Here is a 25692-nt window from a genome sequence, read left to right as displayed (position 1 = left end):
TTTTTGCATTTATTCCAAGCTATCTCGTGGTAACTTAAACTTACAATGGCCTTTCTTACCCAGATATGAGCATATATTTCAAACAACTTACAGTGACAACTTGGTCCTACTAGAATGTGAGGAAAAAGTGATAATGAGAAAGTGATACTTGTCATTTGGTTGTTTTAACTCAACATTATTTTGGTGAAGCCTGAGGAGAAACCCGATGGGAGTTTCTTTTGCAGGTTAAATAATGATTTCCTTTGTGCTTTTCTTAATGTTTGTCTTTGTAGCTGTAGATGCTGGGTTAGAAATAAACAGTAAGATTTTGCTGAGAAAGAAAAATAATGCTAGGTAGAAAACACGTGCATGTGTGAATGAGGCATGTTGGATAAAGGACTTTGAGTGCTCAACTAGAGTGGAAAATGAAACGGTCCAATTCAGAATGTATTTGAAACAAACAAAACTATTTAATGTAATTTTCCAACTGATTGGATAATTGAATCTTGTACACTGATAAAACTCACAGATGAACTTGGTCATGAGTTCTGCTACTAGTGCTTTTCTACTCTTCTGGAGCACTTTATACCACATGGCTCATCACACAAGCACTTTTTCTATAAACATTTACACATGTTCATACTCCCACGGATGCATCAGTGAACAACTTGGGGTTAGTATCTTGGCCAAGCCAAGGATTGAATCCCCAAGTGGATGAGTACTCATATGATGCTTTTCTAGTCTAACTGAGCATTTCCTACTACAAGCCGTATTCATCCAGGCACACACACATTCATACAAACACTTTTTTCCATTCCAAGATTTGTTTGTCTTACATTCACAAATGCTCAGGCTTGGTAACATGCCACTAACCTCCTGACTGGTAAACATCAACCTCTACCACACTGAGATGCCTGTTGACTCTGAAGGGTTCTTCTCTTTGTTTTCCTTTCCTGGGCCACTACTTTTGAGAGCTAATTTCATCATATAGTTTGAGACTGGATATTGAACCACATTTGCTTAATAGAATGGGGATTCTGCTACCCTGCCCTCTACATATATGTTACTAACCAGCTCATAATTTGAGAAAATTCAGTAACTTAACATTGATAGAAGAGAACTATTGCAACAGTATTTGTTTCTGTCTGTACTTGCATTACTCATGAGAGAGAAATGTGTTTGAGGTCCCTATGTTGTAGGGTGAGCTAACGTTAGGTTTGGGTTTGTGTTGGAGAAAGTGTAGAGGGAAATAATGGAAGTCAAGTAAGTTGTACTGGATGTCTGAATGGTGAAGTGAAAGACAGTCAGGGCAGAGTCATAGCTGGAAGAATATTTTGTTGTTGCTGGGAATTTGTGTCAACTCAGTTTGTACTCGAACAATCATCTGTTTGACAGGTTGCTCTCCTTGTGTAACTGGTCTGGACAAAAGGAAAGCAACCTGTTGGATTTTTAAACTTCTGGCAGTTCATCTCTTTCGGCATGCCAGCTCTTTGTAGGTTTACTCAGTCACATAGACTAATATGCATCTCTTATTTGCACAACAATAGGAATATTAACTGTAGTCATGCAGAGCTAAGTCAAAATATGCACACATTATTTATTGTTTCACTTGGTAGTGTGGAGAATTGAGACAATAATGGAGAATGGAGAAAACAAACCAGTCTTTACCATGAGAAGATTCATATTTGAGTATTTGTAAAGAAATTTAATATGTAGGATTAAAGAAAAATGGAGGTGGAGGAATCTGTACTCATTTGTGCCATTGCACAATTATTTGGCTTATAATTTGGTTTCAGAAATGACTTGTTCACTGACATATTCTCCATTCAGTAATTGACAATAGCAATGAAATTGACAGGATGACTAACACCATAATGTTTTTATATCTAGGAAAACCTTCATCTGATATGTAGCTGCTGGCAGAAACCAAACTTGTGACTAGAGCTTGCAGCGGAACGACATTATTTGTAATGCTGATCATGTTGGCATTGTGACCCATGCATATTCAGCTAAATTTGCTAAAGACTTCCATGATAGACACACACAGATTCATCAGATAGGCTCATATCTGCTATGGCTTTGCAACTTGCACTTATGTTTCTGAGCGCCATTTATATTATATTTACACTTCTGACCTCTCTTGAGGACAAAGAAGCACAATTATACTTTCAACATTTTCAGTAAATGTTTGTATGTGACATTTTGGGGTGGTGGTTTGGTATTTGGTACATTTTTGTATCGTTTGTATTATTATTTTTTTTAATTAGCTGAGATTACTTATTCTTTCTTATACATTATTTCTTTTTCTTAAGACCCAGAGTCAGGAATGTTTTTGTTTGCCTGAGTGAGTGATATATATTTTATGTAAGGGTGTATCCAGAATTCACAAAAACATAAAAATTCCATTTATCAAATGGAAGTACTTTTAAAATTCAGCTATACACTTCTTGGGGTTTGGTGAAATGATGAAATTTCCGCTTGATTTTCATTGGAAGGTTGACTGAGTTTCATTAATACATTACATGTGCTTTATGATCAAAGCCTGAAAGATGAAACTGACTTGTTGGGATCAGCTAAACACTTTTGAATTAAATGCATATTCACACCTGTTAAACAACAACTGGCCAAAAAGGACTCCACAGCAGAAAAGGAAGGAATCCCCAACTCACTCAGAACGGGGCTGTTCATAAAAGGTGATTGAACAAAAACATGAAATTAAACTAAATGAGCAGAAAGAAGTATCATGTCGCAATTGTGAGGGTTACCCAGCAGTACTAGTGTGCACCAGTGTGAACAACAGTGCTTGGCATCCAGCACCTGAAACCAGTAAACTCTGCTGTGACTATGTCTCTGCCCTGAGATTGGAGAGCACTGAATGGAACATAAAGGTGCAAAAGGTCAGAGAGATATGAAGGCGCCAGACCATTTAAAGTCTTGTAGGTGAGCAACAGGATCTTAAAATCTGCTCGAACCCTACAAGGCAACTAGTGAAGAGATTTCAGTACTAGAGTAATATGTTCATATTTCCCTATTTTGGTTAAAATGCAGGCAGCCACATTTTGTACAGTCTGTAAACCTCTAAAACTTTTCTTCGTCAACCCAGAGAGGAGATCATTACAATAATCAATACGCGAAGACAAGTGAAAGTTTTGTGGTCCAATGACCATCAAAGCTGAAAATGATCAGATAACCAGCCCCTAATTGCAGATAGACAAGCTTCCAGTTTGGACAAGTCAGCACAGTTTCCAATGGTTAAAGGATCATATAGTTGCAGGCATCAGCATAACAGTGAAAGGTTACATGAAAATAACATAGAAGAAGACCAAGAAGCAGCAGATAGAGAGGAAACAGTAATAGGCCAGGTACAGACCCTTGAGGGGACCCCATGCCTCACAGCGCAGGTCTCAGAGAGATCATTTTTAAAACTAACATTCTGAGATTTCCCAGACAGGTAGGATCTCAGCCAGGATACATGCCGATAAAAATGCTGATAAAACGTTCAATCTTATCCAGTAAAATACAGTGATCCACAGTGTCAAACCAGCGCTTAGATCTAGCAGTAATAAAACTGAAGTGCGATCATTGTCTCATTTACCACTTTGATTAAAGCTGGTTCTGTGGAGCGGGTTGGTCTGAAAGCAGACTGAAGTGGCTCAAACTGATTGTTGACAGATGGTCGGTGAGCTGCATAGAAACAACTTTTTCAAAGATCTTGGACAACAAAGATAGATGTGACATGCGTCTATAGTTTGCAACTCAGTCAACTGAGTCCAGGCTTTTTCACGATTGTACCACCACTGCTGATTTAAAACAGGCTGATGTGACTCCAGCCGTCAATGAAGTGTTATGGAAAGTGCTCTATCCCCCCGTCTGTGGTTCTAAGTTGTGGTGATGGTGCAGTTTCAGAGCACTTTTTTCACTTTCTTCAGATCCCCAGAGAAGTGTTGTATGGCAGTCACAGTCCAGTCCACACCTTGTCATCATCCAGTCGTGGCACCCTCCAAAGCCTGCAAGGTTCCATGTCTCCACCCATGGCCCGGTCTATGCCCTCCTCCCCTTCCAGGGTGGCATATGGTGGAGGGGGCAGTGGGGGAGTGCGGGACCCCAGCACTACATCAGCACAGACACTTCGCCTTTCGGGAGCAGGACGATCCAGTGCCATATGCACCAGCAGTGCCATCCTGGAGAGGAGAGATGTCAAGCCTGGTGAGATTCCTCCAGCAGGAATGTGCTTTTTAGCTGATTCCTACTGAACAATGAGTCACTACTGCAAGTGTTTTTTTCCCCCTTTGCTGTGACATAAGGGAAGAAGTTATGGGCTGTGATTAGTTGTAATGATGTAAGCCACCTCCCATTATGTCTGCCGCTGCTATACACACAGATAACCAGAAACCTCGTTACTGCTGTGTAAACTAGCTTTAGTTTCACATTTAAGCAGAATGTCTGAATGTCTGGGGTTTGTGTGTGTGTGTGTGTGTGTGTGTGTGTGTGTGTGTGTGGGTGTGTGTGTGTGTGTGTGTGTGTGTGTATTTGAGCTTTTTGCATTTTTTTTGTTTTTTGTTCCACATGGCAACCCGGTGTACAATGCTGGACTGATTTTACTTGCACTACACTCTTGGAAACATAACCACTGGCTGTGTTTTTACTCTTTATGTGTGTTTGCTCCACATTCTAAAGTGACAGTGTGTTTATGTGTAAATGCATGTATGTGTCAGATGAGAACGTTGACAGCAGTAAGGTCATGGCCTTGGTGGTGCGTGGTGAAGGAGGACCACATCCAGACTCCTACTGCGCTTCTCTGCAGGATGGAATAGCTCGCCGCAGCATCTCCTCCCAGTGCAGTGCCCCTCCATCTCTCGCAACAGATGTGGTGAATGTTGGAGTCCTAGGACTCCCAGCAGGGCTGCAGCAGTACCGAGCCTGCATTAAACCCCTGATGGGCTATGGAGAGAGCCAATATAATCTAGAGGACGGGACCCATTCCCTCCACAGGTATACTTGCCTATTTACACACATATGCAATAGGAAATGTCTGAAGTTTAATGCTTCATTTCTGCACCATTTGGGTGTATGCAGCAGCCAGGAGGCAACAGGCTGTATCAGTTTAGGTACATGTGTTAGATGTAGTTCTTATAATGGGTTAAAAATGATCATTTTTAGTTGGGCAGCATCAATGACTGTATAAAAGATGGACGACGCAACAGCTCCACAAAAATGAAGCCAAAACGTCTCTATCGCCCCCTGGTGTCTGGCTGCAGTATAGGTCATAAACCTCCTCCATGTTAGCGGATGGGACTGGGGTCAGACTAAAATAAATGAATTCTCCTCAGATAAATTTTTTCCAAAGATTCTTTCTTTTGTTTTCAATAGTTCTCATCACGCTGATTGATGTCCAAGAGGTCTCCTTTCCCATAAGTTTGATTCTAATTCCTAATTCCTACCACAGTGATGTTAAATTGGGGTGAAACGTCATCATAACAGCTTTGACTGGCAGCTGCAGTCACGGAGAAACTTGCGTATCTCTGTTCGGGAATAGCAGATAGAGCGTAGGCTCTGAGAGGAGGGCCAGCGTTTACGCTACGAAAACACGACCGAGTGTTTTAACCTGACTGCCTGAGGTGTTCTTCAGTAAACTGGACTACCCGACAGTTTTCTACAGTCATTGGGCAGCATATAAAAGAAACATCTAAACACACAAAAAACAAACTTTTTTGTCAGTGTAATCTTTAGTTCGACATTTTTCGGTAATTCAAATGTAGGTAAATGAGCTGATTGTATTATAGTGATTTCTATCTAACATTCACACTCTTGATAGCTGCATGCGAAAGCAACTTGGGGTTAGTTGTCATGGTCCTGGGTCAAGCGACCCAGTGTTTGAGTTTATGTATCTTTTGTATTTATTTTGTGCCTTAGCTTAGTGCACCTAGTTAATTTCTAGATTGCTGTGTAGTCCTGTTTGTTAGTTATGTCATCTCCCCTGTACTAAGTTTCCCTGGTTCATGTGTCATGTCTGTGTGGTTATGTTTGGTTCCTTGTCTAGTCTGTCATGCGTGTTAGGCCTGTTAAGTTCTGGTTGTCGTGTCTAAGTCTGCATGTTTCCTGTTTTATTTTGAAAGGGGTCTTGTGTTCTGTGCTCATGCGGTTAGTTTTACTCTTGCCTGTGCATCATTATGTTTATCCTAGTCAGCTGTTTCCTCATGTGTCTCCACTTCCCCTGATCACCTCATGTGTGTATTTAAGTCCTCTGTTTTCTGAATGTCATTGTCGGGTCGTCTGTTATCCCCACCATAGTCATAGAACTTCGTAGTATTTGTTTCTTAGTGTTTTTTAGTTTGCTTAGGGTTCCTTGGTTAACCCCTGTAATCATCCAAATAAAGGATCGCTTTCTGTTTAAACTTGCAACACCTCGTCCACATCTGCTTTTGGGTCCTGTTTCAAAAAACACACAGGCGCACCCCGCCGTGACATTAGTATCTTGCAGGGATATTTGACATGTAGACTGGAGCAGCCAGGAATCAACCCACCAACCTTCCCATTAGCAGATGACCTGCACTACCACCTGAGCTACAGCCACACAGTTTCTTTGGTTAGCTAAACCAAAGAAATAGAAAAGTCACTTTGGGTATGTGGCCTGACAGTTACAGCATGCCATTTTGCAATCCAATAGTAGAACGTTTAAAGTGCCTTGAGGCAATTGTTGTGATTTGGCACAAAACTGAATTGAATTCAAGTAGGAGCTGACTGGGCAAGGCCTATGTGAGTGTGATGTTAAGTGTTGGGGAGTAACGGAATACATGTACCACCGTTACATATGTAAAAGACAAAATATGAGTAACTGTATCCGTTACAGTTACCATTTAAAAAGGTGGTATTCAGAATAGTTACTTTGTTGAAATAAATGGATTACACGGCGGTATTTTCCTGTTTCATAAGGCTATGCCCTCTCTATTTCTGGTAATTCCACGCTGATGGAAACCTAAACAAAACGCACATTAAGAGGCTCTAATGCGTGTGACTTAACCTCGCGGCACATGTCACCCCTTATTGTGGCCCGCATAATGACGTGAAGAAATATTTTTAAATAGTATTATTCAACAAATTATTTAATATGAAGACGATAGGCAGTGTGATAAAGGCATAGCATGTAAATATAATAATAACCACTGCAGCCAAGAAGAGAGCCTGACGAGCCCAGCTGTAAGTAAGCTGTTAAGACTCGACTGTACACTGTGTTCGTGTTTTCCTCTGAAACAATAAGTTCTGCTGGAGCAGCCTTTCAACGCCTCTCTCTGTCTCTGCTAGCAAAGTTGACCCAGACAACAAAGTAAAGCTAGTTTTCAGCCAGAGGTCCCTTTACTACGGTTCGGAGCCATGGACCTGTTTTATATACGCGTGGAATAGTTTTCTATATGAGATCGCTGCAGAAAGTGCAGCCTTACCTAATGTCCACCTACTGTTACTCATTTATATTAAGATTTAAACATCTAGTTGGTGTTGGTGTGGAGAGTAACCTTCAGTAATAGTAATAAATCACACAGCAATAGGACATTCATGTAGTTGTAAAAAGCATGATAATGTATTAAGTAATCCAAAGTATTCAGAATATGTTACTCTTATTGAGTAACGTAACGTAACGGAATACGTTACAAAATACATTTTGGAAAAATGAACCTACCCAACACTGCTGATGTTATATCACTCAAGATCAGACAGCCATCCTGTAAGTCTTTTATATAGCAAATATTTTAAAGTGAATGTACAGCCTGTGTGTGCTGTTGAGGGCAGGCCTGGCCAAAAATCATATAATCAACAAGTCTTGGCACAGGAAAACAAATCTCTACATGGATTGTATTAATTTAGTCATTTACTCACGTGATTATTTTTGTGCATAAAGCAGGTCGGATACAACAGTGTTTCCTACTCATAAGCTTTATTGCTCAGATATATATCTAAATCTAGAACTGAATTTAAAATCCTTCTCATTGCATACAAGGTCTTGAATAATCATGCCCCATCTTATCTTAAAGGCCGCTTAATATCTTCTCACTCCAGTAGAGCATTTTGCTCTCAGGCTTCTGGTTTACTTCTGGTTCTTCGGGTATTCAAAAGTAGAATGGGAGGCAGAGCCATGTGCTCCCAGTTTGGATTTGGATTTACTTTTAAGATTCATCTTAAAACTTTCCTTTTTGATAAAAAAAATATAGTTAGGGCTGGATCAGGTTACTGTGAATACTCCCTTAGTTACACTGCAGTAGGCTTTCCATTATCACCGAGCGTTTCTTCTTCACTCTTTTTTTTTCTGCTTTTTTTCCTCTGCTTTTAATCTTAAGTTATTATTAATCTATGGGTCTCTTCCCTGGCATGTCTTTGTCTTGTCTTCCTTCCCTCATCCCCAGCCGGTCGTGACATATAGCCGCCCCTCCCTGAACGATAGTAACCGGAGGTTTCTTACTGTTAAAGGGAGCTTTTGTTCCTCTACACTGTCACCAAAGTGCTTGTTCATAGGGGACCATCTGATTGTTGGGATTTTATTTGTTTTCTCTGTATTGTTGTGGAGTCTTTATCAGTTTAAAGCACCTTGTTGCAATTTGGCACTATATAAATAAAATTGAACTGAACTGGATTATATTTCTTCCAGGAATCATCTGAATCAAAATCAAAATCAGAATACCTTAATAATCGAAGAGGAAACGATGTGGTGACAATTGCTCCAAAATGAAAAGAACAGTAATGAACTAAACTGAACTAAATAAAAGAATATATTTCAAAGTTACAAAATTTAACAAAATATCTCTAATAAATGCAAATAGCTCTAATTATAAATATATTACAGAAAATTAAATATGCATTGAAGTTGTAAAAAAAATATTAGGGAGTAGAGTTTAAGTACCTGCTCGGCATTGTGTTGGCACATGGGGAAATTATATCCTTAAACTTAATTACAGTCCTTTGAGAAAGAGATCTACTGTGATGAAATGTACTTTTCCACTGCTTTGTACTATTGTTTCCACTATTGGAGATTTAAGTATTATAAGGAAAATATCCGACAAAAGAGGATTTGGGTTTTCTTGGGTTTTTTTGTTGTTTTTTTAAGTTTTCCAGTGAGGGTAGGCTAAGCATCAAGCTTTCAAATTAATTAAAACTCTGTGTGGGTCTTTGGATGATTTGTAAGATGGAGTGGAAGATTGCTGCCACACCCTCTGTAGCTTGTGGTTCAAGGATTCAAGGCTATTGATTCATTTAAACTAACATAATTATTCTGCTCTAACCAGGTTTCTTTAAAGCAAACTAAATCAATTTGTTCATCAATTACTAATTTATGTACTGACAGGGGCTCAGAAGGGCGAGACATAATGTTTAATAATCCACAATTTGGTGCAGTTGTGTATACTATATTGTTGTTTGTAATTTTTGTTTGTTTGTTTGTCTAAATCACTTTTGTCATGTAAAAAACATCAGTGGTCTGGAGCTCTATGTAAGCTCTTTCCTCCAGACCATCCTGTAGAAAGCCTGTGAAGGTAGCTGAAGCTTCAACTTGCTTGGCAGTAGTCAAGAAACCTAAAGGATTTAGAGTTAGTTATTAAAGACGTAGGCAACAATTCCTCCTGAGATGTGTGCAAACCTGGTGACCAACTACAAGATTGGGAACATTTATTTCAATCAATGACATGAAATCAATCGATGACTTGTAATAACTAACTGATTGCTATTATATCCATCTCTATTATACTGAAAACTACGATAGAAATTAGAGACTTTGATAAACTGATTACTTGATTTTTCATCTATTTATCAAAGGACCATATTGTTTGTGGGTTTTACACTGCTGTACATACATTCACTTTCTATTCCATCTGCTTTTTCTTTCTCTAGGCGGAAGAGTAGGAAGTATGCTGACGGTCAGCTTCCCCCAATGGGAACCAAAATCCCACCTAGTTCCCCTCACAGACTGAGTGAAGTCAGGATGTTTGATGGTGGACAAATCATCGGAGGTGTGGGCCTAGTGTCTCCTGAGAAGAAGTCACTGATTCGCCAGTCCCTGGGGCAGGACAATAACAGTGCTACACTAGAGATTATAAGCAGAAGCAGAGGAAGTGGATCCTCATCCTCCACCTCATCTGTTTTTGCTGACAGTCCTCTGGGACAAACTGAGAGACTGTTTCAGGGCCATATGAATGCCAGCAATGCCCAAAGGTGAGCTGATAGCCAGAGTAATTGCCTTGTTGCATTGCAGCCTATGACGAAACCACAGGAAACATAAATCACAGATGTTCTTTTAAACGACAAAAAAGAACAACTTTTCTTGTGTCTTTCATAATGTATGAGAAAGATAACTAAGCAGTGGGTTCGGTTATTTTCCATGTTTAGCCAGTTGCATCACAAAAATAGTCCTTATGTTACACTCAGTGAATGCTTATAGTGATAGATTATACCAGTAGCTGATAATCAGCCCAGATATACTCTGCTCCAAGAACAAAACATGACATGTTGCCCTTTTTGAATTAAATACACAACTAACGACTTATCTCGCATTTGTCCTATGAGATATTTCTGTTACTAGGTCGAAATTGCGTGGTAGAAGTTTCAAAATCTGACACTCAGTAACTGCAAAATATCACACAGTGATGATATCTGCAAAGTAACAAAACAGGCCTCTTGAGATTTGCTTTGAATGCTCAGAGTAGAAATGTGTTATAAAAGTAAAACTCCATTAACAAATGTTGTGCTTGGTTCAGCTGGACTCTTCCAAAACTGACCCCACTTAAGTCACTAAATGCATAAATTGATTAACCTTATTTTGTCCTTTAAGGCTTTTTCAAGTATGATCAGTACAGGGAGCTCAGATTCATAGCTAAACTAAATGTCAATGGGGAAGTGACCAGTGAGGAAGTGGAGAGGGGAGTTGTTTTTAAGATTAAGCTTCAACTGTTCCTTTTGATAAAGCGTATGGTTAGGGCTGATCATGTGAACCTTTCTTCCTCCTGATGATGTAGACTCAGGGTGAACTACCAGGATGCTCTCAAAATTGCTCATCCACTAATATCGGAGTGTATTTCCCTTCCAATATAAAGAATCATGAGACCAACGGTTGGGAGATGGTGCTTAAACGAAATTATGACAGTTACATGGTGGCAAGCTGTTCTCATGGTTCATATAAGTGTTATGCGATGGATATAATGTATGTATTCCTATTTATCAGTGAGAGAATCAAAGCCATGGAGGAGCAGATAGCCAGTCTAGCAGGGCTAGTGCACCACGCTTTGTCCATAGGACCCGGAGACAAGGGTGCTGTCAGGTCTGTAACATCTACTGATATTAACAATTACTATATTAATTATTCTTACATTTATTATGTTTGCTGTTGGTAGTATTTAAAATAACAATGTGTATAAAACAAGAATTCATTTAATCAAATATAATATTAGTTTGACTAACAGATCTTTGCCTCATAAAGTAAGATTATTTCTGCATACGATATAAACCTGGGTTAAACAGTCATTTTAGGTCTTTTGTCTGTCTGTGTTTTTCAGTGAGAGTCCAGAATGCAACCTTATAAACAACAGACTTGGTGAGAGGTTTCTTAAATGTACATATTGCCACTATGAGTGTGTCTCATGGTGTGAAAATTCTGAAAAGAAAACAATTTCTTTGCCCTTCAGGAGTATCATCTGAGCCCCAGAATCCTGCTGCTCTGACTGACAGCTTTACCTCCATCCATCCAGCTGCTCGGGCCCCTGCTTCTGACAGCAGAGTGCAACAGCGTTTAGTGTCAGCCAAGAGGAATGTGTGTGAGCTGCGACTCCAGTTGAACCAGCTCAGACAGTTACAGGTACTCAACTCTGCTCACTATTTACAGTTAATGCAACACAAGTAATAAAGTTATTAATAATAGTAGTAAATACTGACGTGTACTTTCTAACTACTTATGTTGTCTCACTGACAACTCAAAGCGCTCCGAGCCAAATCAATTCACTTCAATTTAGTTTTATTTATATAGCGTCAAATCACAGCGATAGTTGCCTTAAGGTGCTTTACATACAGAGAGATCAGAGAAAACCTCAACAATCGGACCCCCAATGAGCATGTGCTTTGGTGACAATAGGAAAGAAAAAACCCTTTTAACAGTAAGAAACCTTCAGCAGAACCACGCTCAGGGAGGGGAGGCCATCTGCTGCGACCCCCTGGGGGTTAGGGGAAGAAGATGGGACAAAGTCATGCTGTGGAATAGACCCAGAGATTAATAATAACTAATGATTAAATGCAAAGTGGTGTGTAAACACATAGTGATGGAAAAAAAAACACATCTGACTGAAGAAGACGCAAAGCATCATGGAAAGCCCCTAGCAGCCAAGAAATATCGGAGTGTCTCTAAGGGAGAATTCAGGGTCACCTGATCCAACCCCAGCTATATGCTTTCTCAAAACATTTTAAGCCTAACCTTAAAAGTAGAGAGGGTGTCTGTCTCCCGATTGCAAACAGGAAGCCGATTTCACCGAAGAAGGACCTGGAAGCCATTCTGCTTTGCTGCTGTTCAAAGGCTGTTTTCTTGTACTGTCATTGTAATTATTGTTATTTAACGCTGTCATGCATGAATTATGACAACCTCAATCAGGATTTTTATTCATCTTTTCATGCCTAAAGATGATTGATTCTGGATTTAACTGTGAGCCAAAGAAGAGAGGCCAGTATGGAAGAGCTATGCTCTCTCTTTCTAGTCCCTGTCAGGACTCTTGCTGCAGCATTTTGGATTAGCTGAAGGCTTTTCAGGGAGTTTTTAGGAAATCCTGATAATAATGAATTACAGTCGTCCAGCCTGGAAGTAATAAATGCATGAACTAGTTTTCAGCATCAGCCTGAGACAGGATGAGATACTGCACAAATGCAGTTCTACATATTTGTTTAATTTGACATCGAAGGACATGTCCTGGTCAAAAAGGAATCCAAGGTTCCTCACAGTGTTACCGGAGGCCAAGGTAATGAGTAGCATCTGGTTAGATACCATTGTGTAAGATTTTTGGGGCTGTGTATAATAAGCTCAGTTTTATCTGAATTTACAAGCAGGAAATTGGAGGACATCCAGGTCTTTATGTCTTTAAGACATTCCTGCAGTTTAACTCATTGATGTCTGTTATCTGGCTTCATGGACAGATAGAGCTGGGTTTCATCTGCATAGCAAATTAATGAAACTGTATGCTATGATTGATGATACTGCCCAAGGGAAGCATGTATAATGTAAACCGAATTGGTCCTAGCACGGAGCCCTGTGGAACATTAATACCTACAGAATGCTCTAATTGCTATAATAAAATATTATGGTCAACAGTATCAAACTGTTAAGTGGGTGGGATTACACCAGGGAGCAGCTCTGAGCCCCTTCTTGTTTGCAGTGCTGATGGACAGGCTGACAGATGAGTTTAGACAGAGTCTCTGTGGACTATGATGTTTACAGACGACACTGTGATCTGTAGTGAGATCAGAGAGCAGTGGAACAGAGCCTGGAGAGGTGGAGGTAGGCTCTGGAGAGAACAGGAATGTAAGAAGCAAGATAGAATATAATGTATGTGTGAATACGAGGAAGACAGGTGTAACAATGAAGATGCAAGGACTAGAGGTAGTCAAGGTTTAAATACCTGGAGGCAATCATCCAAAGCTGAAGAAGAGTGCAGCCAGGGTGGTGTGAGTGTCAGTGTTGATTTGTGACAGAAGGAAAGCAGCAAGACTGAAAGGGAAGGTTTATAGGATGGTAGTGAGACCTGCTGCGACTTGTGTTTTTTATGGTGGCAATAATTTACTGCCGCCTTAGGTTGGAGTAAAAGTTAGAGATGTGCAAAGGAGGGGTAAACAACATATTGTGCAAAGAATTCTGAGTATGCAGCTGAACGGCAGGAGGACAAGGAGAAGACCTCATGGATATAGTGAAGAAGGACATGCAGAGGGTAGGTGTCACAGTGGAGGATGCTTGTGATGGCTGGATAGTGAGATCGAGGTAAATTATCACTTGTTGTGATCCCTACAGAGAGTAGTCAGAAGGAGAAGATGATCTTATGCTGGGCCTTGCTGCAACACCTCAGTTCATCATTTGCCTTAAACAAGCGTTGTGTGTTGTGTTGAAATGGCCATATTACCAATATTTGCTCTGAAAACCCCAAAACGTTTTCCTGATTTCTGACTTGCTGGATGTTTTTCAGCTATCAAACCAAGAGACTGTGAGTTCTACACTGCAGATGGCAGGCCACGAGCTAGTGGTGTTGATGTGTGATCGGCTGGCTCGATTTGAGGAGGCAGCATTCAGACAGAGAGCTGAATTGGAAGAGGAGAGGAGCCTCTACCTCGCTGAAGAGGAGAAAATACTCACACAGCTTAGGTAAGAAAATGAATTTAAGAATTCAAGAATTTTTTAAAAATACTAATCTTTTGAAGGAGTAGCCATGAACCACACTGTGCTGGTCTGTTATGACAGACCTGCTGTCAGAGGCCACAAGAAGATCATTCGTAACCTTCACTAATGCTGTTTCTGTGCTGTGATGAGCTCTGAAACCTGAGTTAACTTTTCAAATAAATTGTTCCTCTGCAGATGATCACTTAGCTGTTTCACAACTTTCTCTTTCAAGAATTTCTGAGATAAAGAGAAGGCTTGAAACTGACTTAAAATTAACTAAGACAGCTGGGTTTAACTAAGGGCTTTTAAAATGATCTAGTTTTTCCTCGATCATTGGCAAATAGTAATGTTCTAGTTTTACGAAGGCCTTTTTAAAATAAAGAAACAAGCAGTTTTTGCAGCCTATATGAAGACCTGTTAACATAGTGAGACATCATTTCCTCTTCACCTTCTGAGTTAACTGCTGCAAGGCCTGCATCTGTGAGTTATGTGAGCCACAGTATCCAGTGGATAGGATCCACCCAGGGATGTAACGCTATTAATAACTAAGGACACCCCATGAATCAGTAGCTTGTAGAACCACATTTCACAGCATTATCTTGTAGGAATTTTCCCTTCTCTTTACAGCATTAAGTTTGGTCTGTGCTCAGCTGTTTGAATGGCCCGCCACAGCATTTCAGTCCGGTTGAGGTCTGCACTTTGGACCACTGCAGCACCTTGATTCTTTTCTTTTTCAGCCATTATTATAGATGATAAGCTCTTGTAGATTTCCATATTGTCTTGTTGATGACCAAGTTTGATCCAAGCTTTAGCTGTAAGATAGATGGCCTCACATTTGACTCTAGAATACTGAACAGGTGAACAGATGAGTTCATAGTGGACTTGGTAACGGAAAGATGCCCGAATTTTCATCCTTCCACCACCGTTCTGACGGTTGGTGTTAGGTGTTTGTGCTGCTATGCTGTATTAGGGTTTTTTTTCCAAACGTTATGCTGTGCATTATGGATAAACATCACTTTGGTGTCATATCTCTAAAGCAAATTGCTCTGGCAGTCTTGCGGTTTGTTCAGATGCCATTTTCAATCCTAAGCATCAATATCTTGGTGGTTTTAATCCAAACAAGTGAGGAGTGGATCTAATGCAGAAACTGAGATACATGACTTGCTTTATCATCATGCTGGACTATAACTGGGATAATCACTTACAAAATTAACATTATGTTCAATTGAAATTTATCTAATGCAGTTTTACAATGAAACTTGAAACTAGCAACTGAAACCATAAACTTATCAGCAAAATATTTGTTGAGGTCATAACTGCTGCTGAAGGTTCGATTTCCCATAGATTTCTTTTTGCAACCAAAGGAATCATCCCCTGATGTGACTCAACATCACTGTTGGCCGACAGAGCCACCCCACTCCCAGTGAAAGCTTTTACTGCAACTCCAAAAGTCCTACCTTTGCTTGAGCCCATGGTAGCCCTTGTCCAACCTTGTTTAGATCTGTTCCCTTCCAGCTGTTATATAAACGAGTAGTTATGTGTAGTGTCTTTACATCAGACTTTAAGAGTTGCTGACCTAAATAGATGCTGATGTCAAGATTTCAGCTGTCCTCTTTCATTTAAAGTTAAAGCACTGACTGACCATGATTTAGTCCTTCCAACATTCACAGACGTGGTCTGACATCATGACCCTTTATAGTGTAAAATGCAGCTGAAGTCAAATCATTGGTGGCATGCATGGCGTGACATATCAACTTGTAGGCCTAATGTTAAAAAGCAATTGTTAAAAATAGAGGAGTGGGGTGGGAAGTGATTTGATTTGGTATGGCATGGTCTTCCAAACACATCATAATTCGTTCACATAATAACATGCTACACATTAACTTCTTTTTTCAACGTACTCTGCTAACATGGTTTGGCATTTATGAAGGTTCATGAGTAGGAGTTTCAGAATAACTGGGACACAGTTATGTTTCTCTATGCGAATTCAAACACACGTTTAACCAGATACCAACATATCAAGCCAGCCTACTCTCTTAAGCCCCAAGGTTCTTTCTGAGGTTCGTGCTCTTGGTATCTATAATAAAGCTAACACTTGGCAGATTCATCAGAGGTGGAAATATTAGAGGAGATGTTACTATGTCAAAGCAGCTGAGGCTGGAACATAGAACAAAAGGAATACTTTTTTCCTTGCCTAATTTATTTTGGAATTTTATTGCATATAACCATATTGAAAATATGCTTCAGTAGACAATAAACTCAGTAAACAGTCCCGATCAAAAGTTTAAGACCACTTGAAAAATGGCCAAAAATCATATTTTGCATGGTTGGATCTTAACAAGTTTCCAAGTAGAGCTTCAACATGCAACAAGAAGAAATGGGAGTGAGACAAAACATTTTTGAACATGCAATTTATTGAAAACAGCGCTTAAACTGAAACAGGCTGTTTTACAGCTGATCAAAAGGTTAGGATCACACGCCTTTAAAAGGCCAAATCTGTGGCAAAAATGTGGATTCATTGTCATTTTCTGTCAGGTAGTCACGCTGTCATGACGTTCTGATGACAAAGGCAACGTGAACGTGGTCGCGTTGTTGAACTGCATAAGCAGGATCTCTCACAGCGCGTCATCGCTGCTGATGTGGGACGCAGTGAGACAGTCATTCCACCTGTGAGGATCTGCGCAGCCTTTAACCACAGCCATAAAGCTTTGGGTTAAGATAAACACGTTTGGTTTCTGTCGCTGTCACATCTACACAACACTTGATGTAGAAAGGGACAGACTGACTGAAGGTCTCCAGGTCCCGTTGTTCAAAGATGGACCAGGCTGTTATATCAAAACAGTCCTGTAGTTGGAGGAGAGCACCATCTAGCCATGTTTTAATGACCCAGGTGCCTGGATGGGTCTGTTTGCTGCAGGGGATGTAGGCAGGGATGAGGACCAGTGAGAGGTGGTCAGATTAGGTCAGGTGGGGGTGTTGTGTCACTCTGTAGACCTGCTTGATGTCGCTCACTTAGCTCTGGTTATTATATTATGTATATTTATGTGCATAGTGTCTATGCATTTATTGCTCCTACCCTTGAGGTTAGAGGCTAACTGCATATGTACTTTTATATTACTTGTAAGCTGTGCAATGAAATTGAAGTTCAATCTAATCTAACCTTGCAGCACCCAAGCTTTTATACATACATCACTTCTGATGATGGCTTATGTGTGTTTATGTTGTCAGACTGGTCTATCTAGTAAAGTGCTGGCAAGCTACAAGATACCATGTCAGAACATTCCAGTCACTTGAACATTTCATGTAGCAGACTTTTAGGTGCAGCAGTTTTCAAGTTATTCACAAAAAGAATTAACGTAATAATCACTGATTATTAGGGCCACACACAGGACCAGTGACTGTGACTCCTTAAACCTGCTCTCTGCTGCCATCTTGTTTCTACAGCAGGCCGTCACAGAGTTGACTCTGCTGCCTGTGACTGTTAATGCCATGTTTCTGTCTTCTGTGTTCTTTACTTTGCAGTGAACTGGAGGACTATGTGGACCATTTGCAAAGAAGCTCCATTACCGGTTCAAGCCAGCTGAGTGTAACTCTGAGAGATGTAGAGGAAGGAGCGATGAGCCTACGGGGGGTCGGGGAAACTCTGGCCATTCTCAAAGGTTAGTGGGTTTAGGGCAGGGGTCAGCGACCTGCAGTGCATGCGGCTCTTTCATCCTTATACTGCGGCTCTGCGTGGCGTGGGAAAATAAGTTATAAGTATTTAATTGAGGTGTACTTTATTTTTGTTAGTTCTTTTTTAAATTGTAGTTCAAATTGGAAGATTATTGTGATCGTGAAATATTAAAATTTAATTATATTTTATTTTAAACAAGCGTCACGCTTGTGGAAGCCGGAGAAAAGTAAGAAAAGAAAAATATCTGAAGAAATAGAATAATTAATGATACTTGGGCAGATTCATTCTGGCCTACCAGTATGCCTAATCTGTGGAGAGAGACTGGCTAACAATAAAAGCTTACATGTCACAAGACATGTCCAAACTAAACACACGACCTTTGCTGATAAATATCCAGAGGGAGAGGAGAGAAAAAAAGCTGTTTCGGAACTGATGCCGAAGGATGAAATTGGCAAATTCAACTATACATGCAGATTTTGTGACCACTCAGGAAATAGTCAGGCATGGGAAGCCGCACCACCACAGGAAGAAATGATTGAGATGATACCACTAAAATGCCAGACACTGGAGAAGGACGTCTGTGAAGCTGTGCTTGATTGTTTAAGAGCTAAAGAAATGGAAACAACCCACCTAGTGTCAGTGGCTACTGATGGGGCGCCAAGTCTGATTGGTGTGCACGGGGGCTTCTTGGCATTGCTGCAGAAGTCACTGGATAGAAAGCTGCTGACATTTCACTGCATCCTGCACCAAGAGACATTGTGCACGCAAACCTTTCCTCCAGAATGCACAGAGGTCATGAATGTTGTCAATCAGATTAGCAATAAAATAATAGCAAAATGTTTAAATCACCATCAGTTCCATTTGTTATTGGATGAGATGCAGAGCACCTACTCTGATCTCCTCATGTATAACAGAGTCCGGTGGCTGTCCAGGGGAGAGGTGCTGAAACGCTTTGGTGCAGGTCTGGAAGAGGTGAAAACTTTCATGAGCAGCAAACTGCTCGCCTTTTCTGAACAGCCAGAGTGGCTGGAAAGGCTGCACTTGACGGTGGACATGATAGCAAACCTGAACAAGCTGAATACAACTCTTCAGGGCAGGCACAGCGCTACACATGCTGGAGGAGGTGTTAGGGCTTGAGCACAAGCCGACAGTTTTAGTCAGAGATTTACAGAGAGGCACACTGTCTCACTTCCCCTCTTTAAGAGAGGTTAAACAAGGTCACAAGGTAATAAATGCAGATATTATTTGCAGTCTGCAATCACCATGATGCAAGCATCGTTTTGGGAAACAATTCCAAGAGTTCGGAGAGGAAAAAACACATTATCACTCCCCTGACCATCGATCCCTCCCTCCCTGCATTTGCAGGTGTAAGTCAACCTGATCTGGAGCTGGCTGACATAGCTGACAAAGATATGTGGGTGTACGAATTCAAACGCTTGACAGAGGGTCAAGATGTTGCCCATCAGAAGGCCACTCTTGTTCAGGATCACAAATGGAGTGATGTTGACACCCTTTGAAGACCGGACAAACATGGAATGTCATCCCCGACACATAAACACGAAGAAATATGCATTTGGAGTCCGGTCGATCTTTGGATCCACGTATACATGTTCTCCACAAACACCGCTCACACCTCACAGACGACAGCTTACAGTCCTGCATAAAGATGAAAGTGACCTCGCACAGCCCTGCTTTGCAGACGCTGTGAGCAAATGTTCAGGAACATTAACCAGGTGAAATAAATATTTATGCTGATATTTTGCAGACATTAATTTTTAATTGTTTAGTGACATAGACCTTTTTTTCTATTATATTTTATAAATTCTGCTCATTTCTGGTCAAAGGCGATATAAAAATGACATTTTTTGTGACATGAAATTTTTTGTTTGCTACATGGATGATTTAAGTTCAGCTTTTTAACTCATTTGAAAAACACCTTCAAGTCGACAAGTTTCGTTTTTGTTATTATTGATTTATCTTCAAAATGTGTTCATTACGTAAGTAAAATTTAACTTTCTCTGTAGCACCTCGTGGATTTCAAAAGCAACACACTTTTATACAAAGTGCAAAGATGAAAAAACAATATGCAGTGTTATCTTCATTTAAGATGTCAAAAAGTATTTGCGGCTCCCAGTATTTTCTTTTCCATGGAAACCGGACCCGGGTGTTTGGGTGTTAAAGGTTGCCGACACCTGGTTTAGGGTGACTCAGTGAAAGGTTGAACCAATCATTTTATTGGCCAACATGTAATAGGTGCATTACATCTGTATTTTGATATATGAATGGTTTGGTCATGTAATGTTCTAATAAATATTATAGTGATTTTAATAATTAATTAATTAAAAACTCAAAAAATTCAATCAGTCACCTCTGGGAGTTATTGAAATAATGAAATAAATAATTAACCTGATATGTCATGTAGATTTTGGTAGTGTACTCAGAGTAAAGTTCCCTTCCTTGTTTGGTATCTTCCAGGTGAGTTTCCAGAGCTGCAGATGAAGATGCGCTTGGTGTTGAGGCAGGAGGTAGAGGCAATGCGTTTCCTGAAGGAGGCGCCTCTTAAGATGGACTCCATGTTAAAGAGGGTCAAAGCCCTGACTGACACCCTCAGCTCTCTCCGCAGGTACTCAGTACTTTCACTCAGAGTTAAAACTGCTCAAGAAAACGCTCTTGAAAATGCTCCTGTTTTCACCAGGTGTGTGTCAGAGTTGGTCCCATCACCCAGATCAGCCCAGTTAGAGCCGGTAGAAGCTGTTGAACTGGGCAACGGACCAGCAAAGACCCAGAGTCTTCAGAACTCCCCAAAACCCCAACCTCGGTCCTCAGTCAGGCTGCCTCAGCTCACTCCTTCTCTCTCTGGGAGCCAGGCTGAGACCAGGTTGGTGGGCTTGCCGTCTCTGATTGTGGCCCACGGAACGAAGAGCACACCACCTTCTGTGGTCCAGACCTCCCAACATTCCCCCGGTCTCCCTCTGAAACCCATCCCCGGACGGCACTCACCCACTGTGGCTAAGGTACCATATGGATAATAGTTCTTGGGCTGCATAACTGATCACTTTCACCTCTTCTTAAAGTCATTAAAGAACTCTTTAAGAGTTCTTTTTACTGATGGCATGAAGGTGGCTTTCATATGAATTGTACAATCTTGGGATTGATATTGTTATAGCACCTTGATCACAAACTAGGCCACCGTTGAAAAAAACCCAACATAAAATTCAATGAGATAGTAAGACGAGTAAAACACAGACATAAAATGATCTATATAACATATACAACATACCTCGCAGGCTGACCCATGCTTAGAGGCAGAAATGAGCACTTTACAGATACTTTTAAGAACACTTTAACTTCCGCTGACTTAAGTTGCCCTCTCCTGCTTCAACTTGCCATGTTCATACTTCAGCATGTCACTCAGGTGCTCCAGCGGAAACAACATGCAGTACAATAGTTCCTACATGAGAATTTCCAAAATAAATGACCTGATGACCAGTGTTGGTCAAGTTACTTGAAAAAAGTAATCAGTAACTAATTACCAATTACTTCCCCAAAAAAGTAATCCTGTTACTTTACTGATTACTTATTTTCAAAAGTAATTACTTACTTAGTTACTTAGTTACTTTTTAAAAACACGATTTACAACCTGAAGAGGTGATAAAGCGATAGATCTTTCAGCCCAATTCTACTTTTTCTACATAATCATCATACAAAATGTAATCAAATGAAAAAGTCTCTTTTTAAAACTTGTTTTATTAGTTTTAATCTTTTAACTTTATGCATCAAGCAAACATTTAATTATCTGCAACATTCTCTGACTGGAAGAAGTTTGTTTAACATTTAAACCTATTTTCTGCACATTCCAGCACATAAAATAAAATATTTTTTGTGTTTACACTCAGTCTTTCAAATAGATGCAAGTAAAACACAGCAGAAAATAAATAAAGTCAAAGACTCAGCGGTCCTGTTGCTCTATTTTCACCTGTAAAGCAGGAGTGGGGTAGGCGGAGGTTTACCCTGGTGCAGGTGTGCCGCGGTCAGTGGAAGAATCCGCGAGTTTCTCTGTGAGTTTCCCATTACGTCGTAGCTACTCGGTGCTTGTTGGAAGTTTAGGGGTTTTTTCGCTGTAAAAAGAAGTTTTCTTCCCACGCACAGCGGACACTAATGTTTTTGTCACTTTTTATGGAATCAAACTCAAAGTAAGGTCAGTACTTCCACGCTTTAAACGCTGCAGCTCATACTCTCTCTGCACTGATATGTGATCCATTGTTGATCTGCACACAGCTTCTGGCAAAAAATCACGGTTTTAGTAACGCAGTAACGCAGCGTTCCTACGGGAAAGTAACGGTAATCTAATTACTGTTTTTGCAATAGTAACCCCTTACTTTACTCATTACCTGAAAAAAGTAATCAGATTACAGTAACGCGTTACAAGTAATGCGTTACTGCCCATCTCTGCTGATGACATATAAAATATGCATAGTGCAACACAAAATACATTAACTAGAGGTATGGCAGTAACAACTGTAAAGCAGCAAAATGTGAGCACCTTATTTTGTCTGTGGTGTGTAAGACATGTTGTCATGTTGTGAAGGTGCATCCTCGCAGCAGAGAGGGCAGTCCCGCCCTGCAGAGGAGAGCAGGTCTTCAGGAGTCTGACGAACTGGACCAACTTGCACCAACACCAGCAGAACACACCCACAGTGAGCGGACCATGGTAAGACACAAAGACACGCAGGTTAGAGGTCAACACTAAACTCTCATTCACTTATAGATAAACCTCTGGACAATAGGCTACAGAAATGTAAATGTCAACAATCTGTGTCACTTTGGCATCATTTATCATGTTATTGATTGAAAATGTTGCAGGAATCATTGTTGGCAGATCCCAAGGCTACTTGAGTTCTATAAATTTAATAAAATCAAGAAATTTAAAATATATAAAGATTGGTTTCATCAGTTTCCACTCACATGAATGCTTTTTGACTTTCTGCCAAAGATCTGGCAAAGTTGAACCAAGCTGGACATAAAAATTTGAGATCCCAACTCAGCTGTGCCATATCCCAGCTCTACCTCTCCGGCGTAAGTGCCCCGTCACCAGGGGCGCTGTAATGGCTGCCTGGTGAAGCTGGAAGTTTCTTTAAGGTGCTCTTGTACGCCCTTATCCAAAAAACACGGAGCGGTGCCTCGCTTCTCTATCTCTCTGCATTCACTGGAACCTGTCGATGGCTGGCTGGGACGTTCCAGCCCCGAAAACCCTGCTCTGCTTGTCCCAGCTGGCTTGGAGTGAATTTGCAGAACCTGTGGCCTCTGTGTCGGGCTTCTAGGATGGCTAACAACGCAGATCCACCACTTACTGTCAAGATTGGTCTGGTAAATGCTAGGTCCCTAGCAAACAAAACTTTTATTCTGAAGGCTCTCTTCATATCCCGAGGACTGGATTTTCTGTGCGTGTGTGAGACGTGGCTGAGCACTGTTAAATGTAGCATCTTCTCTGAACAACCTGACGATTGCTGCTATTTTAATTCACCGCAGACGTTGGGCTGCAATGATTTTTAAAGGTCATTTTAAATGTAAGCAGTTATCCACACCATTCAGCAGCTTTGAACTGGCTGTTTGAGCAGGGCTGCTCTCACACAGTGTTGTGCGCGGTGGTTTATCATTGTAGTGGCGAATTTCTGTCCCAAGCCATGAAAAAATAATTCTTCTACTTCTGACTCGTACATACAAACAAACGATGTCACAGTCAAAAAGCTCTTTGCTGCTACAGCGCACATTTCCATTGCCGTACTGGCTCATTCTAACCTGCTACCACACATGCGCCATCATTTTATCTTTCCAGACAAAAATGAAACACGCGGCATATATTCTCTGATAACGTCTTATATAAACCAAACATGTAACATAATAACTGAAATGGTACCAAAAATATTTTTCTATGCATTGGCTCTAACAATTGTCCTCCAAAATACAATAAAGACTTTGTGAATGACTTCTTGGCATGCCAAAATATGATCGTGTTCTTCTTGTTGAGGATGTTAATATTCACGTGTTGCCCTGATATGCCCATGGCAAAGGGCTTTTTAAACCTCAGCGGGTTTTTTTTAATCTTGTGGAATGTGTGACCTGTCACACACATGAACGTGGAAACACACTTGATCTTGTTTTATCTCGTTTTTTCTGTTTTCAACGTAGAGATTTGTGATGCTGTGTTTTCTGACCATAGTATTGTTATTTTTGAAGTTCCTCTTGCCTGTAGCAGCGCTGCTGCTGTTGCGTTTTTAACTCCTCCACTGTTGAGCAACTTTCAGCAGTTTTTAATCCAAACTGTAAAATCCTGGAGTTTTTATGCAGCCGGACTGAGGAACTGAGCTCATGGTTTTATTCCACCTGCCAGACTGCTTTGGACACTGTGGCTTCATTAAAAACCAGGCAGCCTAAAACTCAATCTGATCCCTGGCTGAATGACACAACCCAAGCTGTCCAACGCGAGTGTTTTATCTATTATTTCTAACTACATACTGTACAGCACTTTGGTCCTATGCTGGCTATTTCAAAGTGCTTTATAAATAATGTTGAATTGAATTTGATTGGATTTGCCTTCTTTTTTTTTTTTTTGTCTTTATTGAGTTTTAAACTTTATCTTTTACAGTAACATCACCATTAAAAATAAAAACAACAAATAAAAACAACAGAACTGAACAAAACATAAGAAAACAGACAACCGAGCTCAAGAATACAATTAAACAGACAAAAGAGGACAGACTCTTTAATTATGAGATAAAGTTAGCAATACTCAATTCAATTCAATTTTATTTATACAGCACCAAATCAAAACAACAGTTACAGCCGTCAGCTGCGTAGAAAAAGATCCTGGTGTAGAAAGAAATATTAAATAAATTCTAACAGCAGCTTATCAAGCTTAAACGTGCTGCTGTTGTTCAGCCGCTGGTTTCCTCTTTCTGGCGCAAAGTGAGACAAAAACAAAGAAGAGAGAAAAGCCGATCAGCTGATCATTGATCAGTTTCATGATTGAAGTAGCAGCAGGAGAGAGAGAGAGAGAGAGAGGCAGTCACTCCATATATCGGTTGTTAAACGTAACGTGGGAATGCTTTACAAACATTCAGAGCTGAACTTACACACTTGTTTTACTTCTCTCTGGGATCACTTTGTCGGAGATGAAATGGTAGTGAGGCTCCAAATGCTCAACCAGACCGCCGACAGGTCTCGCACGCCACAGCCGCTCTATCACGTGACGCATACTGCTCCGATGTGTTACGGTTATGAGCCGAGTTAGGCTGTGTCGCAAGTTTTCTGAGGTGCTTTTTTGATATTTAATGGATCGGATTACATTTTTTATTTCTCTCCGATATCCGATTCAGTAATTTACGTCAGTATCAGACCGACACCGATACTTAATATCGGATCGGTCCATCTCTATCACAAACGCTGTCCATCTAATCTGACTGAGCTGGAGCTGTTTTGCAAAGAAGAATGGGCAAAGATTTCAGTCTGTAGATGTGCAAAGCTGGTAGAGACAGACCCTAAAAGACTGGCAGCTGGAACTGCAGCAAAAGCTGGTTCTACAAAGTATTGACTCAGGGGGCTGAATAATTACTCACACCCCACTTCGCAGTTATTTATTTGGAAAAATGTTTGGAATCAT

General features: G+C 40.5%; 1 protein-coding gene across 1 annotated transcript in view; it reads left to right on the top strand.

Annotated features, from left to right (window-relative positions):
• The window catches only part of LOC102293672 (sickle tail protein homolog), a gene marked incomplete in the record, with an annotated part of 115846 nt that overhangs the window by 66214 nt on the left and 23940 nt on the right, over window positions 1–25692 (top strand). Inside the window, 11 exon segments of the mRNA XM_042216064.1 lie at window positions 3909–4185; window positions 4695–4971; window positions 9853–10173; window positions 11180–11275; window positions 11511–11548; window positions 11640–11809; window positions 14169–14344; window positions 17882–18018; window positions 20508–20655; window positions 20728–21046; window positions 22621–22743. Coding sequence (XP_042071998.1) covers window positions 3909–4185; window positions 4695–4971; window positions 9853–10173; window positions 11180–11275; window positions 11511–11548; window positions 11640–11809; window positions 14169–14344; window positions 17882–18018; window positions 20508–20655; window positions 20728–21046; window positions 22621–22743 — 2082 coding nt within the window.

Source organism: Haplochromis burtoni, unplaced genomic scaffold (assembly GCF_018398535.1).
Source record: "Haplochromis burtoni strain Fernald_Lab_line unplaced genomic scaffold, NCSU_Asbu1 Contig_912, whole genome shotgun sequence".
NCBI lineage: Eukaryota > Metazoa > Chordata > Actinopteri > Cichliformes > Cichlidae > Haplochromis > Haplochromis burtoni.
Note: the sequence above shows the minus strand (reverse complement) of the source record. Positions and strands in the feature narration are given on the sequence as shown.